A 15,082-nucleotide genomic window follows, 5' to 3' on the forward strand; every position below is an offset into this window, starting at 1 on the left:
GCATCTACCCACCCAGGGCTTTCAGTTCCCAAAACCTGGCCCAAAGCAGGTGTTCAATACATGTTTGCGGAACTGACCACAGTTGAGGCATCTTTGAACAGGTTCCGGGCTGGGTTGCCACTGCGATCTCTCTGAAACCACTGGGCTCCATGGCTGGCTCAAGTCTCAGCTCCACACGCAGATGAGAGAGGAAGTTTACAACCACTCGGTCCATACTGTGCACTCACTTGCGCTAAAATGGCCCCAGTATCAAAGGGGTGATACAGTACTGACTGTAGGCGCAGCTACCATTTACAGATGGCCCACTGTGCCAACCATATTTATGAAACTTCCCATGTCTCACTGAATCCTAACCTAATTATGATCCAAAATACCTGTAGTGTGGAACATGTTATTCCGTTTGTCTTTACAGACGAGGAAACTGAGTCCCAGAAAGGATGAGTGTGACGTAATGAAAAATATCTTTTTGTCCAGATTCCTTGGAATTTCCTGAGTGACAGGAGTATCTTTTATCATTCATAACGAACCCCTTTCAACTGTCCCTGAGTTTATGCTAATGAGGTGACTCTCTGGAACCTCTAGATAGTTTCAGGATGGGGACTGGTTATCAGAAAAACCAACCAGGTGATTAGAAGGTTGGAACTTTCAGTCCCAGTGTCCCAACCTCCAGGGAGGGGAGAAGGGCAGGAGATTGAGTTCAACCTCCAAATGGTTGATGATTTTAATCCATCATGCCTACTGAATGAAATCTCCATAAAATCCTGAATGACAGGGTTCAGGGAGCTTCCATGTGCCAGAAGGATGTTGCCCCCTAACTTTATGGAGACAGACTCCTCTGGACCCTCCTTCTCCATCTCTCCCATTTGACTGTTCCTGAATTGTATCCTTAATAACAAGCCGGAAATCATAAGTAAAGCACTTTTCTGAGTTCTGTAAGTTGTTCTAGAGAATTATTGAGCTCCCAAATTTGCAGTTGCAGGCAGAAGTGCAAGACACCTGGGACCCCATCTGTGGCTGGTGCCTGAGTGGGGGCAGTCTCATGGAACTGAGACCTTAACCTGTGGGGTCCACCCTGACTCTGAGTCAGTGTCAGAACTGAAGTTAATTGTTGGATATCCAGTTGGTCTTGGAGAACTGCTCAGTGCGGAAAAACTACATGAATTTGATGTCAATAAAAAAAAAAACACACACACACACATATTTTGTGTCATAAGTGGTATCAGAAAACCCCACACAATGAGTCATGGCCAAGGCCTCAGGACTCTGCAAGTGGCCTTTCTGGGTGACTCCAGACTGTTCTCAACTCACCACAGAAGCCAGCCTGGGTTCTCTGATAGGGAGACACATGTAGGAGGAGCAGGGGCCACAAAAGCCACTAAGAAGAAACACCAAAGAGGAAGAAGAAAAACTAGGAGATTATGGAATCATCAGAGGCAAGAGGAGACAGTACAGCAGGAAGGACTGAACACATTCCAGGGCAGATACTGCCAAAGCGGGGCAGGGGTGCTGGGAAATAACCAGAGGATCCAACAGCACAGAGGCCCTCAGTGATCGTGACCAGAGGACTTTCAAGGACATAAAGTGAGCAGAGTAGGTGGGGGAGGGGGAAGAGGCAGTTGCTGTATTGGAGAAAGACATGTGGGAGGCTTTCGGGATGCTGACACTATCCTATCTCTTGACCCAGTTGTTGGCTTACACAACCTTTTATTGTTCTTCACTAAATACATTTACTTTTAGGAATTTTTCTGATTATGCTGTACTTGACAATAAAAGCTGAGAAAAGAGAGATCAGGAAGCAGGGATGGAAAGAAGGCATGCACAGACCTCTCCCCTCTTCACAAAGTTTGGCTGAGCTTACAGGGCTTGATGCGCTCTGAGTGGGAGCCCCCGGTGGTCAGTGGTGGGAAGAGAGGGATGAAGTTGGGGACAAGGCCAGTGGTACCGCCGGAGGTAAATACAGGTGGAACACACAGCTGTGTGAGCTCCCAATATACAAAGAAAGACAAGTATCACAGAGTAAGTCCCATAGATTTATTTTTTTTAAAAAAAGCTGACATTGACACAATCTTTCTGATTGCATCAAATTATGCTGGTATAAAAATATATACTTTTCATTGTCCTCCTTATTTAACATTTTTCATGCATATGTGAGTCAACCTAGCTCCTAAAATGACCATTTTTCTAAAACTATACCAACCACACCCTATTTCACTCATCAGCGGGCTCTGTTGAAGTCAAGCGTACTCCCACCACCTTGTTAGAAAAGCAACCCCTGACACCAACCCTCTGGAGAGACTTGATGAGCTGTGTCCAGCCCTAAGAACTCACTTTTGCTCCCCTCCCAGAGAAGAGATGACCTGCGCTCCCATCAGTAAGTACCATCTCCTCAAGTTCACATAACTCACATACTCTTTTGCTGGATAAGCAGACAGCTTCATCTGCTCTAAAAGAATGGAAATTCCGCAAAGGACAGAAAGTGTTCTCAAGTGACCACATCAGCACCCGGCCATCTGCCCCAACCAATAACATCCTGGAGTACAGGAGGGATATTAACTTCCCAGTGAAAAAGATGCACTTCATTGTGACCCAAATAATGTGGTTGTCAGCCAGCAGAAAGGCTTTCATGATTAAAGTAGAAAAATCAGAATTTCAGAAAGCTCACTAAATAAGTATTTCTGGAGGTAAAGGCCAGTATGAATTAGTTAGAAATCTGAATTATGAAGTCTTTTTTGTTGTGGTGGTGGTAGTGGTGATCTGTGATCAGTGAAGTATAGCTGATTTAAAACATTAGTTTCAGACGTAAGGCACAGTGGTTCAGTATTTTTGCAGATTATACTCCATTACAAGTCATTACAAGATAATAGATATAATTCCCTGTGCTATAAAATATAGCAAAGTAGGAAGTCTTTTAACAGATTTATGGCTGTCAAATAAGTAGATAAGACAGAATCAAGGGAGTGAAGCCAAATCTGGTGGAAGTCTACAGGAGAATGATGTGGTTGACAGACAACATGGTAAAGTTAATATTTCTTATACTGGCAGGTTTGGTGCCTTTATACACATTGTCTCATTTTATTCTTAAAACAACCCTGTAAGAAAAATATTACTGTCTCCACTTTACCAACGTGAGGCTCTAAATGACTTGCCTAGGGTCACACACAGCTCTTAAGAGCCACCTTGGACATAAACGCAGACAGGTCCACCTGATGACTCAAAGCCCCTGGATCTTAACCTTCCCAACAGCTGCTTCTATGTCAAATAGGTCCTCCGGTATGGTTTCATTCACAGCAGCCCAGGCCCTCCCTCAACAACTATTTACTTAGGCCTTAGAAACACCAGGGATCTGGGTTACCAATGAACCTTGCCCCATGGCAGTGACCTTGCCCCCATGGAGCCTGAATTTTGGTTGGGGGAGGTTTGTGAGTCTCTCTTGCATTACCTGTTCACTACAGTATCAATTCAGATCACAATTCTATAAGCATTTTCTTATGGAGAACACAGGCTTCATCTTAAAGAGTTGAGACATTAAAACCTGTCACAAAAACTGTGACAAATGCCTCCAGTAGCTTGAGGTTTTAGAGCTTTCTTCTCAGTTTCTAATGCTGGGATAAAACCAGCTGAATTTGCAGCTGACAACTTTTCTAGTCCAGGTCTCCTTTGATTTTTCCTCCTAGAAGAGTCTCAACAACACAGACAGCATTCTGTCAGGAAGACCCTCTCCTCTTGACTCCCTCACGGGAACACAGGGGAGTGGCTCTGCCAGACAAGGTGCCTGCCCAGGCCTCCTGCACTCGAGCTCACTTCTAGTGCTGCACACACCCAGCCCCGGTCAACAAGAGAGGAGCTTGTGCAAGGGCAGGTGGTCTCAGCCCTGTCCCCACCCTCTGCCCCCTACAGGCACAGAAGAGGCGGTGATAGTGCTTGCCTTTGTCTGCAAGACTGATTCCCTTTGAACTACTGCTCCTGCTTGTTCCCAAAGAAATATCAAGAAAACCAAGTGCTACTTAGTTTCCTTTCTCATTTAGCACCGTAAGGACAAGTAAAAGGGGCCTGGGAGTGTCCAGCCCTGAGCTTCCCATGCCAGTCAGAGGGTGAGGTTGTCAAAGACCCAAGACAACGGAAAGAAGAGTACTCGTTTCCTCAAGGTTCTCTGATCAAATCACCAGACCCTCCAGGTCTTCCCAGCTGCTCTGAATTTAATAATATTTCTAGGTTTCACAAGTTAATGGCAGTTTCATTCATATTTTCAATTCTTCCTGTGTCAATACTTTTGTAAATGGCTTTTGGGTCTAGTGTGAAAAATATGCAAGTGTATTAATTCCATTTTCTCTTTCCCATATTCTGTAAATATCGACATCACCAATCTTCTCAGAGAATCCCAAAACTGAATAACTTTAAAGAGGTCAAAATAATTGTTATGACATTCCTGACATTAGTGAAGATTCAATTTATTTTGTAGTAGTTTTATTCAACCTAGTAAGGAAATTTAAAATTTCACAGTTGCATTACAATGGAATATTTAAGTATCAAAATGCACTGGAACCAAACACAACATGGAGCGATTCCAACTTTCCCTGGGAGCCATAGCATCCGATCTCTTCCCAGTCAGAGAGCGGTGACGTCTACTCACTGTCAGGTTCCAGTTGATCTGAGGGATCCTCATGTGAAGGTTGAGACTGAACAGAATCAGCAAGACTCCGGTCACCACAAACGCACTGCAGCTCACAAACTCAAAAAAGTAGAGGCCTTCACACGGGGAGCACTCCATGATGGTCTCTATGCAGATAAACGCAATCAGGGCCAAAATCTAGGAAGAAAATTGCAAACACACATGTACGTGTATGATGAGTACACATCCGTGGACACATGTGTCTGCCACGTTTAAATAAAACTCCACCACCACCACCACATACAGCCACAGAGTTTTCCCCAGGGGATGGCAGTACCACGGTCAGGAACGTGACCAGAGTTGATTCTTATGTAAGAACAGGTATAGAGGCCTTACTGGAAGGATCAAATTCCTAATGTGAACAACCAAGCCCCACCATTGGCCGCTGACACCAGTCTGGGGCCACGCAGCTCCTTGTGAGGAAGCAGAAAGGAACATGCCCGAGATGTAGTTCTACCCCCGCCGCTAGTAAGTGGGCACTGCTTCCACACATTTCATTTATAGTCTCCACCACAATGATGTTGAACATTAAGGGAGAGGGGGCCTAATGGTGTCCATTTTACACCATCTGCAACTAACTCAGTGTTTTCAGCTGAGATCACACAGGCTGAGACCCCTGATGGCTTTAGAAGGATTCATTTAATCCCCCTTCCCCCATTTAGAAGTCCCACCTAAAAATGAGGCCCATCTACTTAATTTATGAGCTATGCTTTTTAAAAGTTTATCATTGGACTTGATCACAAAGAGATGGGCTGGTAGTTCATAAAGACATTTTAAATCCACCAACAACAGAATCAATTTCTTTCTAAAGTACCAAAGTAACAGTCTGGCAATATGCACCAAGAGATCAGAGATCATGAAGGCAAACAGGTATCAGTGGAAATCACCAGGTGAGCTTTTAAAGCAGGAGAAGGCCCAAGGGCTGAGTTAATGGCCCTGTGATCAAGGAAAGGCCAGTGGTCTCACACCTAAGACCACCCCAGTCTTGGGCTCCTGTACCTCACTTCTGTAACTGAGCACCTCGCCGCCGCCCACATGTCAAGCCTGTGCCAGGGCTTCCAGGTCGGCCCCCACCTCCAAGGTCAAGGAAGCAAAGGCAGGCAGGCAGCTCTGAGGTCCCAGATTTGTCTCCAGGGCCAGCCACATCAGCATCAGGGAGCTTGTTAGAAATGTAGAATCTCTGCCCCTCCTCCTTGATCTACAAAGTCAGAATCTACTTTTCGGACAGGATCCGCAGATGACTGAAGTGTGGGAAGCACAGGAGGCACGGCCTGTTCCGGGGCCCTTCTCGGCCTACCGGAGCCCCACCTGTGCTTTTCAGTCCAGTGCTCAGCTCACCTCCTCCCCATACCCTCCCTGACTGTGCCTCTCCTGCCAGATGCCATTAGACTCCACCCTCTCCCAGGGAAGCCTGCTCATCCGTGGTTTCATTCCACCTTTTGTACTTGCCACTGAACCTCTGCTGCCTGAGCTTTTTGAGGACAGGGGCTTCTCCACTCCCAAAGCACCAGGCACACTAAGCTGCACAAAGCCAGCAAATCGGTGTTCAGGGAGCATCTATAAACCCACCCCCAACAATTCCTGACAGACTAGTCAGTCTCCACATGAAAAGAAGGGAGGCTCTGCTTTTTCCACAGTCGATACTTCCATGTGGTGACCATAAAAGACGCCTTTCCTAACAGTATGTGGTCCTTTTATACTTCTACTCAAAGTCAACACGTTAAAAATGTGGGTTTTAAGCACACACTTTGTGTTTCTCCTAATGGCTCTCCTTATAATTCTCTATAGAACCAGAGACTTTAATTCTCCATCTGAATTACATGCCTGACTTGCAATCAATTCACAAAGAAATAGTTCATATAAGGGAAACTCCTAAACTTTTTTTTTACCCCTGTAATTGGATCTAGTAATCTTGGGCAAGAAATAACACACTGTACTGATGAGTTACAAATGTTTCTGGTATGCTAACTTCAACCATATTTGTGTGGGAAGGTAACACCTACAGTCTTAAATATTAAAATAAAAATGGTCTCAAGAACATGTAAATGTAACAGACCATTCAATACAGCCATGAACAAAACAGAAGTCCCTGCTCTCTAGCTCATATGCTAGTGACGGAGAAGTTTTTAAAAATTAAATAATATAGCATGTTTGACAGTGATAAGCACAAAGGAGAAAAATCAAAGCAGTGAAGAAGAAAGAAATGTAACTAGGGCAAGGGTGTCTGAAATCTCAGGCAGAGTGTCCACGGGAGGCCTCTCTGAGAAGGTTCTAGATTTATTACAAAGTTTGTTACAGTTTATTATGATGGATGTTAAAGGATACAACTAAGAGCCAGATGAAGAGATACACAGGGCAAGGTCCAGAAGGGTATCAAACACAAGAATTTCTGTCCCCCTGGAGTCTGGAGCACCCCCTCCTCCCAGCACCTGGATGCGCTTTGGTTCACCAACCTAGAAGATCAACTCTCGGGTTCAAGAGTTTTTATAGAGCTTAATCTGTAGCCTCCTCCCCTTTCCAGAGGTCAGTAAGTGGAGCTGAAAGTTCCACCCTCTAATCAGGTGTTTGTTTGTTCCCCTGACAACCAGCCCTCATCTTTGGTGCTTTCCAAAAGTCATCTCATTACCACACTCAGGTGTGGCTGCAATGGTTTGTTATGAGTATCAAAAGAAAAAACATCAAACACCTCTTATCACTTAGGAAATTCTAAGGGTTTTAGGAGCTCTGTGCCAGAAATGGAATGAAGACCAAATATATTTCCTCCTTATTATAAGTCACAGTATCACAAGTATTCCCATGTAGAGAGATACAGATACATAAACACATACACACAACTATACACATAGAATAATTTAATCAACCCCTACTGATAGGTATTTAGGTGGTTTCTAATAGTCTAATAAGCAGTACACTTTTTTAAAATTGAGGTACGGTTTGTGTAAAATATTATGTTTCAACTGTACCTCAGTGATTCACAATTTTTAAAGGTTATACCCCACTTATAATATATTGGGAAAAATTCACCACATTGTACAATACATCCTTGTAGCTTATATTATACCTAATAGTTTGCACCTCTTAACCCCTTAACCTTATATTGCTCCTCCCTGCTTCTTTCTCCCTACTGGTAACCACTAGTTTGTTCTCTACATCTGTGAGTCTGTTTTTTGTTGAATTTACTAGTTTATTTTTTTAGATTCCACATGTAAGTGATATACAATATCTGTCTCTGACTTATTTCAGTTAGCATAATATCCTCCAAGCCCATGCATGTTGTTACAAATGGCAAAATTTCATCCTTTTTATGGCTGAGTAATGTTCCATTGTATATATACACCACATCTTCTTTATCCAGTCATCCGCTGATGGACATTTAGGTCGCTTCCATATCTTGGCAACTATGAATAATGCTACTATGAACATTGAGGTGCATGTATCTTTCCAAATTAGTGTTTTAGCTTTAGTCAGATATATATCCAGAAGGGGAATTGCTGGATCATATGGTAGTTCTATTTTTAGTTTTCTGAGAAACCTCCATACTGTTTTCCATAGTGGCTGCATCAACTTACATCTCCACCAACAGTGTACTAGGGTTCCCTTTTCTCCACATCCTCACCAACATTTGTTATTTGTGGTCTTTTTGATGATAGCCAGTCTGACAGGTGTGAGGTGATAGCTCATGGTGGTTTCAATTTGCATTTCTCTGACGATGATGTTGTGCATTTTTTTCATGTGCCTGTTGGCCACCTGTTTGTGTTCTTTGGAAAAATATCTATTCAGGTCTTCTACTCATTTCTTAATTGGGTTGTTTGGGTTTTCTTTTTGTTTGGGTTTTTTTTAACACCTTTATTATGGTATGATTCCTGTACAATAAACTACACATATTTCTTTTTGGGTTTTCTTGATGTTAAGGTGTATGAGCTGTTTGTATTGTTGGATATTAAGCCCTTATCAGTCACATCATTTGCAAATATCTTCTCCCATTCAGTACATTGTCTTTTTGTTTTGCTGATGGCTTCCTTTGCTGTGCAAAAAGCTTTTAAATAAGTTTAATTAGGTCCCATTTGCTTATTTTTGCTTTTATTTCTTTTGCTTTTGGAGACAGATCCTAAAAAATATTGCTACAATTTATGTCAAAGAATGTTCCATCTACGTTTTCTTTCTCCTGATTTCATGGTTTCTCATCTTACATTTAGGTCTTTAATCCATTTTGAGTTTATTTCTGTATACGGTGTCAGACTGTTTTACTTTCATTCTTCTACATGCAGCTGTCCAATTTTCCCAGCATCACTTGCTGAAGAGACCATCTTTTCTCCATTGTATATTCTTGCTCCCTTTGTGGTAGATTAATTGACCACCAAGTTCTAGTAAGCAGTATATGTTTTTTGCCTGCCCTTTGGCACAGCAAATGTCAAATTTCCTCCAGCACAGTGAAATCTAACCATCATCGCTACAGTAAAACTTACCAATTGGCCAACAGGACGAAAATAGGGACTGAAAGTTATACTGGGAGACAACAACTTCAAAGCAACTGAAGAGTCACAAGTAATTCAACTTAAAACAATTTTGCAGTAGACAATATCACACGTAAAACTGTACAGAGATGTTCAAGAAGATGCAAATATGGAACAGCTGCTGTAGTTGCTAATCAGGACATCACAAGTGCGTCCTTGGAGGAAGCCCTTTCCATGCAGCACCTACCAACTGACCAGGAGTAAATATTTTTATAGTTGATAAATTGACATTAAAAGGTTGTCAGATTTCTATAACTGCAGCTAATTATGACTGGCAACATGAAAAAAGGAAGCAGGGGAGGGAGCGGTGGAGGGGAACGGCTGGCTGATTAAGTTACCATAAAACTTTTTAAGACTTCACAAAACTCCACGTTAGTGCTGGTGGGAGTGTAAACCATCAGGACCCTTCTGGAAGGCTGTGGGAGTAACAGCACAGCTCACAATACACCCTGTTCTCCTCCCTCCAGGCACGCTGTAGGATTAAAGATTTGTGCTTAGAGAGTTTCCCAAAGCAGATTTCTTCTCAAAATGATGAAACTTTTGTTCCAACTGCCCATCTATCACAATTCCTTTTGCCAGGTGGTGGTGCAATAACAATGGACATTTTGGGGATTTGGCTAATTGGAAGTTGAGTGAGAGAGACGCTGAATTTGAGTTTAGCTGTCACATCCATGTCCAGCTATTGTAGCCTTCCCACCGTAGGAACGGCTTCCGGATACACTCTGATCTGACATCAAGATGAAGAAACAGGCCCTAAAATTCACAGGATAAATGTGTCCCACAGTGTCAAAGTGTGTGGGCGGTGAAGGAGAAACGGGGTTTGAAGCATATGGAGCCAGAAGCTAGAATTCTTTAGGAGAATTCTTCAGATCATCAAATGCCTAAAACTATAAGCAGACAATTCTGTTTTCATCAAGTGCTTAAATGGAAGTTGTGCCCTATCAGGAACATATCCAATAATGCAGAGTATGCAACTATAAACACACTATACATTTCTTCCCTTTTGGGTGGGAATCAAATAAAACAGAATTTATCAGAATTCTGGGGTTTATAGAGCAGAAACCTATAAGAGCAAGTACATATGTGTGGGTGGTGTTATAATTTATGCATCCCAGTGTATCAGATCACATCATAGTGTATCTAACAAATCTTGAACTGAAAGTCTGACAGTCCCAAATAAAATGGCACACAAAGTTGCCTCCAATGCATTGAAACAGGCTGAAGAAACGAACGTTCCAGTGACAACCTCCTAACACATACTCATCAGTAAGTGGATGTATGTAGCATACTGATTGTATAATGACATCGCTCATGACAATGGAGTGGCAAGCTAACACTCAAACTGTTCTGATGTATCCCTAAATTTCAGATCGATTTTGTATACTTTTTCAGAATTAACTGATCATACTAAAATTCAAATACTATCTTAGTGGAGGCCAAAGCAAAAACAAAGAAAACACTTTTAAAAGTCATAATTTCTAAATACTCACTATTGTACCTAGTTTTATATTTTTTATTTTATATCTTTTTCTTTAAAATGGGCCTCTAAAATTGTATGAATCTCAAGCTTCTCAAAAGCTGAATCTGCAGTGAAAAGTGAGTGGACAAGGTATCCGTGACTTCTGGCAGCAGCTTTGAGGAACCGTGGGCAACTTCACTAGGCTCCCTCCCCCGCCACAGCAGCCACCAATGTTCCTGGCAGGAGTGGCCTCTGAGTAAGGCTGATGGGTTTCCCATTGACCTGAGATGAGTGTGTAACCTGGGGGAGAAGGAAACTTCCCTTGTGTTAGGCCACTGAGATTTTAGGTTTGTTACTACAGCATAACCCAACTCACGCTGACTAGAAGGGGCACCTGGGCATCATGTTACATTTGCAAACACATCCTGGGTATTTAGAACAAAACTGCAAAATTTTACAGGATGAATGCCTTACCACCCTATTCACTCTTAAAGACACCAGATCCAAATGGTTTTACAGACCAATTCTTAACAGACTGTCAAGGGAAAGATGTTGAATATGTTATTTAAGCTCTTTTAAAGCAAAGAAAAGCATATAATATTTGGGATTTCAGGGACCATCTATGTGGTAGAACTGTGGATAGATCTTTTTTTTAACTCAGGCTTCTATTATTTTCCAAAACTTCAACAATGACTGTGTATGTTTTTATTTTTAAAATGAAGTATTTTATGTATAAACACTTTGGGGAGATATCGAGTTTTATTATGAGTTAAATGTTAGTGACCTCTAAGAATCAACCCTTATTTGTTTTGAAACCATTCACAAATACTTTTAAATGATATTAAAAACGTTAATAGAAAATGAGAGTCATTCTGCAAGTCCATGTCAGTCCCATTTCTTTTTCTGAAGAGGTCATCATCTCTAAAGCCTCTTTGATCACATACCAGCCTGTTTCTGGGCCACCACTGCACTGTCAGAGCAGGGAGTGGGCACAGAACAGCCTCATAGATGGCACATAAGAAAAAGGCCAGCCCTATTCTCACCAATGGGATGGCCAGGACCCCACTCCCCAACCCAGAAGGAAGAGTGTCCTGAATATCTAGGAAGGCATCTTAGAAGACTAGACAAAATCCTAATCTTCCAAGATCACCAAGGATGTAATGAAGTTCATTCAAAAAGACCTCTACAAGCAAAAATCATAGCATTTAAAAACAATTTCCAGAAGCCTTAAAAACCACCAGGTGCAAAAATGACTCTCCATGTCTATGACAGTGTGAATCTGTGGTGGCTCCTGTGTAGCCAGACAACCTCTTCAGTGACCCTGACTGTTCGGTGGCACCTGGGGGCTTGCTGTGCTTAGGTTTCCCTTCCAAGCCAGCCAACACACCCCATCATACACACAAAGACAGGTAACTAACCAGGTCCCAGGGGCTCAGTGCCCAGGGAGGTGTTGAGGTTTGGAAGGCAGAGGGTCACTGAGGGTGTGGGCAGCAACAGAGGCTTTAGAAGGCTTCCTAGAGAGCACTGGACTCAGTGATATTAGAGAAGCAGCAGGAGAGGGAAGTCTGTGTGCGGTAGTGCCTAGTGTTTAAACTGAGGTGGAGGGTACAGACAGAACCTGGTCCCTCACCCAAGTACCTCTGTTTTGGTGGTTCCTCAACTTTTCTGACCAAAGAACAGAATACCTGTTAATAGTCTCCTGAACCAATGCACCAGGAAGCACAGTTTGCAAATCATTAGTCTGGTTTATACATTGAGAAAATATTTCTGTTGCATTCTTTAAAAAAAAAAATTTTTTTTAAGTTTGAAAACTACTACTGGCAGTCTGACCCTTCCAGTAACAGAGAAGCAGCCCTGAATTCACACAGTGTGCTTGGCTGTGGCCCCACAGCCACCAGGCTCTGGGTTTTCTCATGCTAAGCCCCATGCCAGTTCCATCGTAACTACATCCCTCCAGATCTGGGACACATCAGTCTATTAACAGTTCTGAAACGCTTCACAGTAAAAAACCTGTTTACCTTTATTTGATACATGGATCATGTTACCTAAACACAGAAATTTAATTTTTTCCTCAGCACACCTATTAACACTACACAGCAGTGTTTATAGGAAAACAAGTTTGGGAAACACAAAAAGCACGTCTGGTCAGTATTCAATTTTGTCAGGTCATGCACAATTTAAGTGCACAGAGTAAAACACAGAAGCTCATTTACTCAGCAGAGTAGCAACTACTAAGGACCCTGTTAACCGGGTGATGTGTGTGCATATGTGTACATGCGTGCGCGCACACACACACACACACACACACAGAGCAGGGTCCAAAGTACCATCCAAATTAGACCAAGCTCTAATCAACACTGGCACGTTCAAAATTAAAATGTCTCTCTTCCCATCAATACTGAAAAAATATCTGAAGGATGAGACATGGCTTGTATTTAGTCACAAAGGTCCAACAGGCAAGTTGTTAAAAAGCTTCTGCTGGAAGACCCCACGATGTGCAGAAGAGAGAACCCTGAGAGGGCAGTAGAGGGGCAAGGCCATGTCTACACTTCAGAAAAGCAGAGCCATTCTCATCACTCACAGTGGATGCTAGGATGGGATCCCAGAGCCAGAACTGCAGAAGGAGCACAAGAGGCCTTTCCCCTCCATCTTTCGGAGTCCTGAGGCCAGGGAACTGAAGCTGCTCTGTACATGACCATGTTTGTTGCACAGCAGACCACCAGAAGACACGTGGTGTGGTCTGTAAAGGGTCCCAAATAGCTAGTAGTGCAGTGCCGAGCACCTCAGACTGACAGTGGCTCGCATTTAGGCAGCATCAATAATGTAATAAGGACGCTCTCAGTGCTGGGCACAGTCCGTTTATTATCCCTGATACTCAAGCCCACCCAGGAAGCAGGTGGCATCTCCACTGTGTGGCCTGGAAGGTCTGTCCCAGGCCCCAACGCTAGTTCCTCCACATACCTTGTTCTCCTCATTCTCCACATACCAGATGCCTAACATTTGACTAATCCAGGGTCTAGACCCTCGCCATACTCTTAACCATGAGAAAAAGCATCAGTGTATAATTTCTCTTCAAAGAACACCAGTAGGAGACCCAGGGAGCCAGTGCCATGAGCACACAACTTGATTACTCAAAGGGATCTAACTACAGTAACATCTCAGTTTTTCTAAGAAAAATAATCTGTGAGTTGCTCTGCTCAAGGGAGGCCATCCCATGAGAAAGGCAGATTTAAAATATTACCCTCCTCTCTACTGAGACAATAGAGCAATGAGCAAATATTTTTTTGGTTCTGAAACAAAAGAGCTAATTGCAGGCGTGCAGGCGTAAATCATTTAACTGGCAATTGATGTTTTTTGCATGTGAGCTTTGGTTCCACTGTCTTTCTCCAGCTAAATAGTGTCCACACTATGGACCTGAGAGACACAGAGAATTAAAAGAAAGCTACCTGCTCTGGAAGGCCAGGGACACCCCCAGGAGCTACAGCCACCCAGGCTATACTAATTAGGCAGTAAGATTAGTTAAGCAAAGGAGCCAAGGGGTAGAAGCAAATAAGTTCCTGATTGTTGAGAAGAAAGTGAGAGAGGAAAACAAAGTGGGGAGGCTGCCAAAGGCTCGGGCTGTCAGAAGGAAAGGGAGGACCAGGGAGGCCGCCTCTGCCAGCTCTGCCAGCCACACTCCAGGCTGTGGTGGCTTTAAACTCCTGACGGCTTTGTTTACGACTGAGGACAGAAGGGCTCAGGCTGTTACCGCTCCAGAAAGCTGTCTGCTTGGATTGGTCTGAGCTTGGCCCATGTCACAAGGCCAGTGTTCTGATACATTTTTCAAGCTGGGTTGTACTGTATAAATAATTTTGCTCTTTTGGAATCCTAAAGCCATATATAAGTTAAGAGCCAAATTCCACAGATTGCATTTCAATTTCTTTTTCTGGCAAGACTCTCACCTGTAACATAAATTATTATACTTATAGCGTAAGGGAGCTCTAAGGCACATGTATTAAACCCATAGGTTACTTGTTGACAACAGCTGGCCACAGCCTATCACAGTCTCAGACACATTAAAATAGGCTTATTTGGGGACATCCAACTACTCAGAGCACACAAACAGCATCATCCAATGAAGTGCAAAACATTTTTTTTGAGTCCAGAAAACCTTATTATGTGGTTGATGATATAATTGCACATGATTTCAGAAAACCACAGGATGGTCAGCATCTTTCTTGCCAAAAGAATGACCACAGCATTTTACTGCAAATGCCACCCTGCCCAAAAACATTTTCAGACTGTTTAAATTAGTAATGGAGCAAAAACAACGCACATGGAGAGGACACAGGAAACAAGCGCCTTAAGACCATACACATCTGAAGATGTTTAACTACACTGCTGGCATTCGGATTTCCTTTTCCCCTTCTTTTCTCATATCCTAGCTTCATGGATGAAGCT

The 15,082-nt window shown here is 42.9% G+C and overlaps 1 protein-coding gene across 1 annotated transcript in view; it reads right to left on the bottom strand.

Moving 5' to 3' along the window:
* Window positions 1-15,082, bottom strand: part of CMTM4 (CKLF like MARVEL transmembrane domain containing 4) — a 70,187-nt gene that overhangs the window by 12,213 nt on the left and 42,892 nt on the right. The window contains exon 2 of the mRNA XM_032486473.1: window positions 4,631-4,807. Within this exon, the coding sequence (XP_032342364.1) occupies window positions 4,631-4,807 (177 nt within the window). The remainder of the gene's footprint in view (window positions 1-4,630; window positions 4,808-15,082) is intronic.

Source organism: Camelus ferus, chromosome 9 (genome assembly GCF_009834535.1).
Source record: "Camelus ferus isolate YT-003-E chromosome 9, BCGSAC_Cfer_1.0, whole genome shotgun sequence".
NCBI lineage: Eukaryota > Metazoa > Chordata > Mammalia > Artiodactyla > Camelidae > Camelus > Camelus ferus.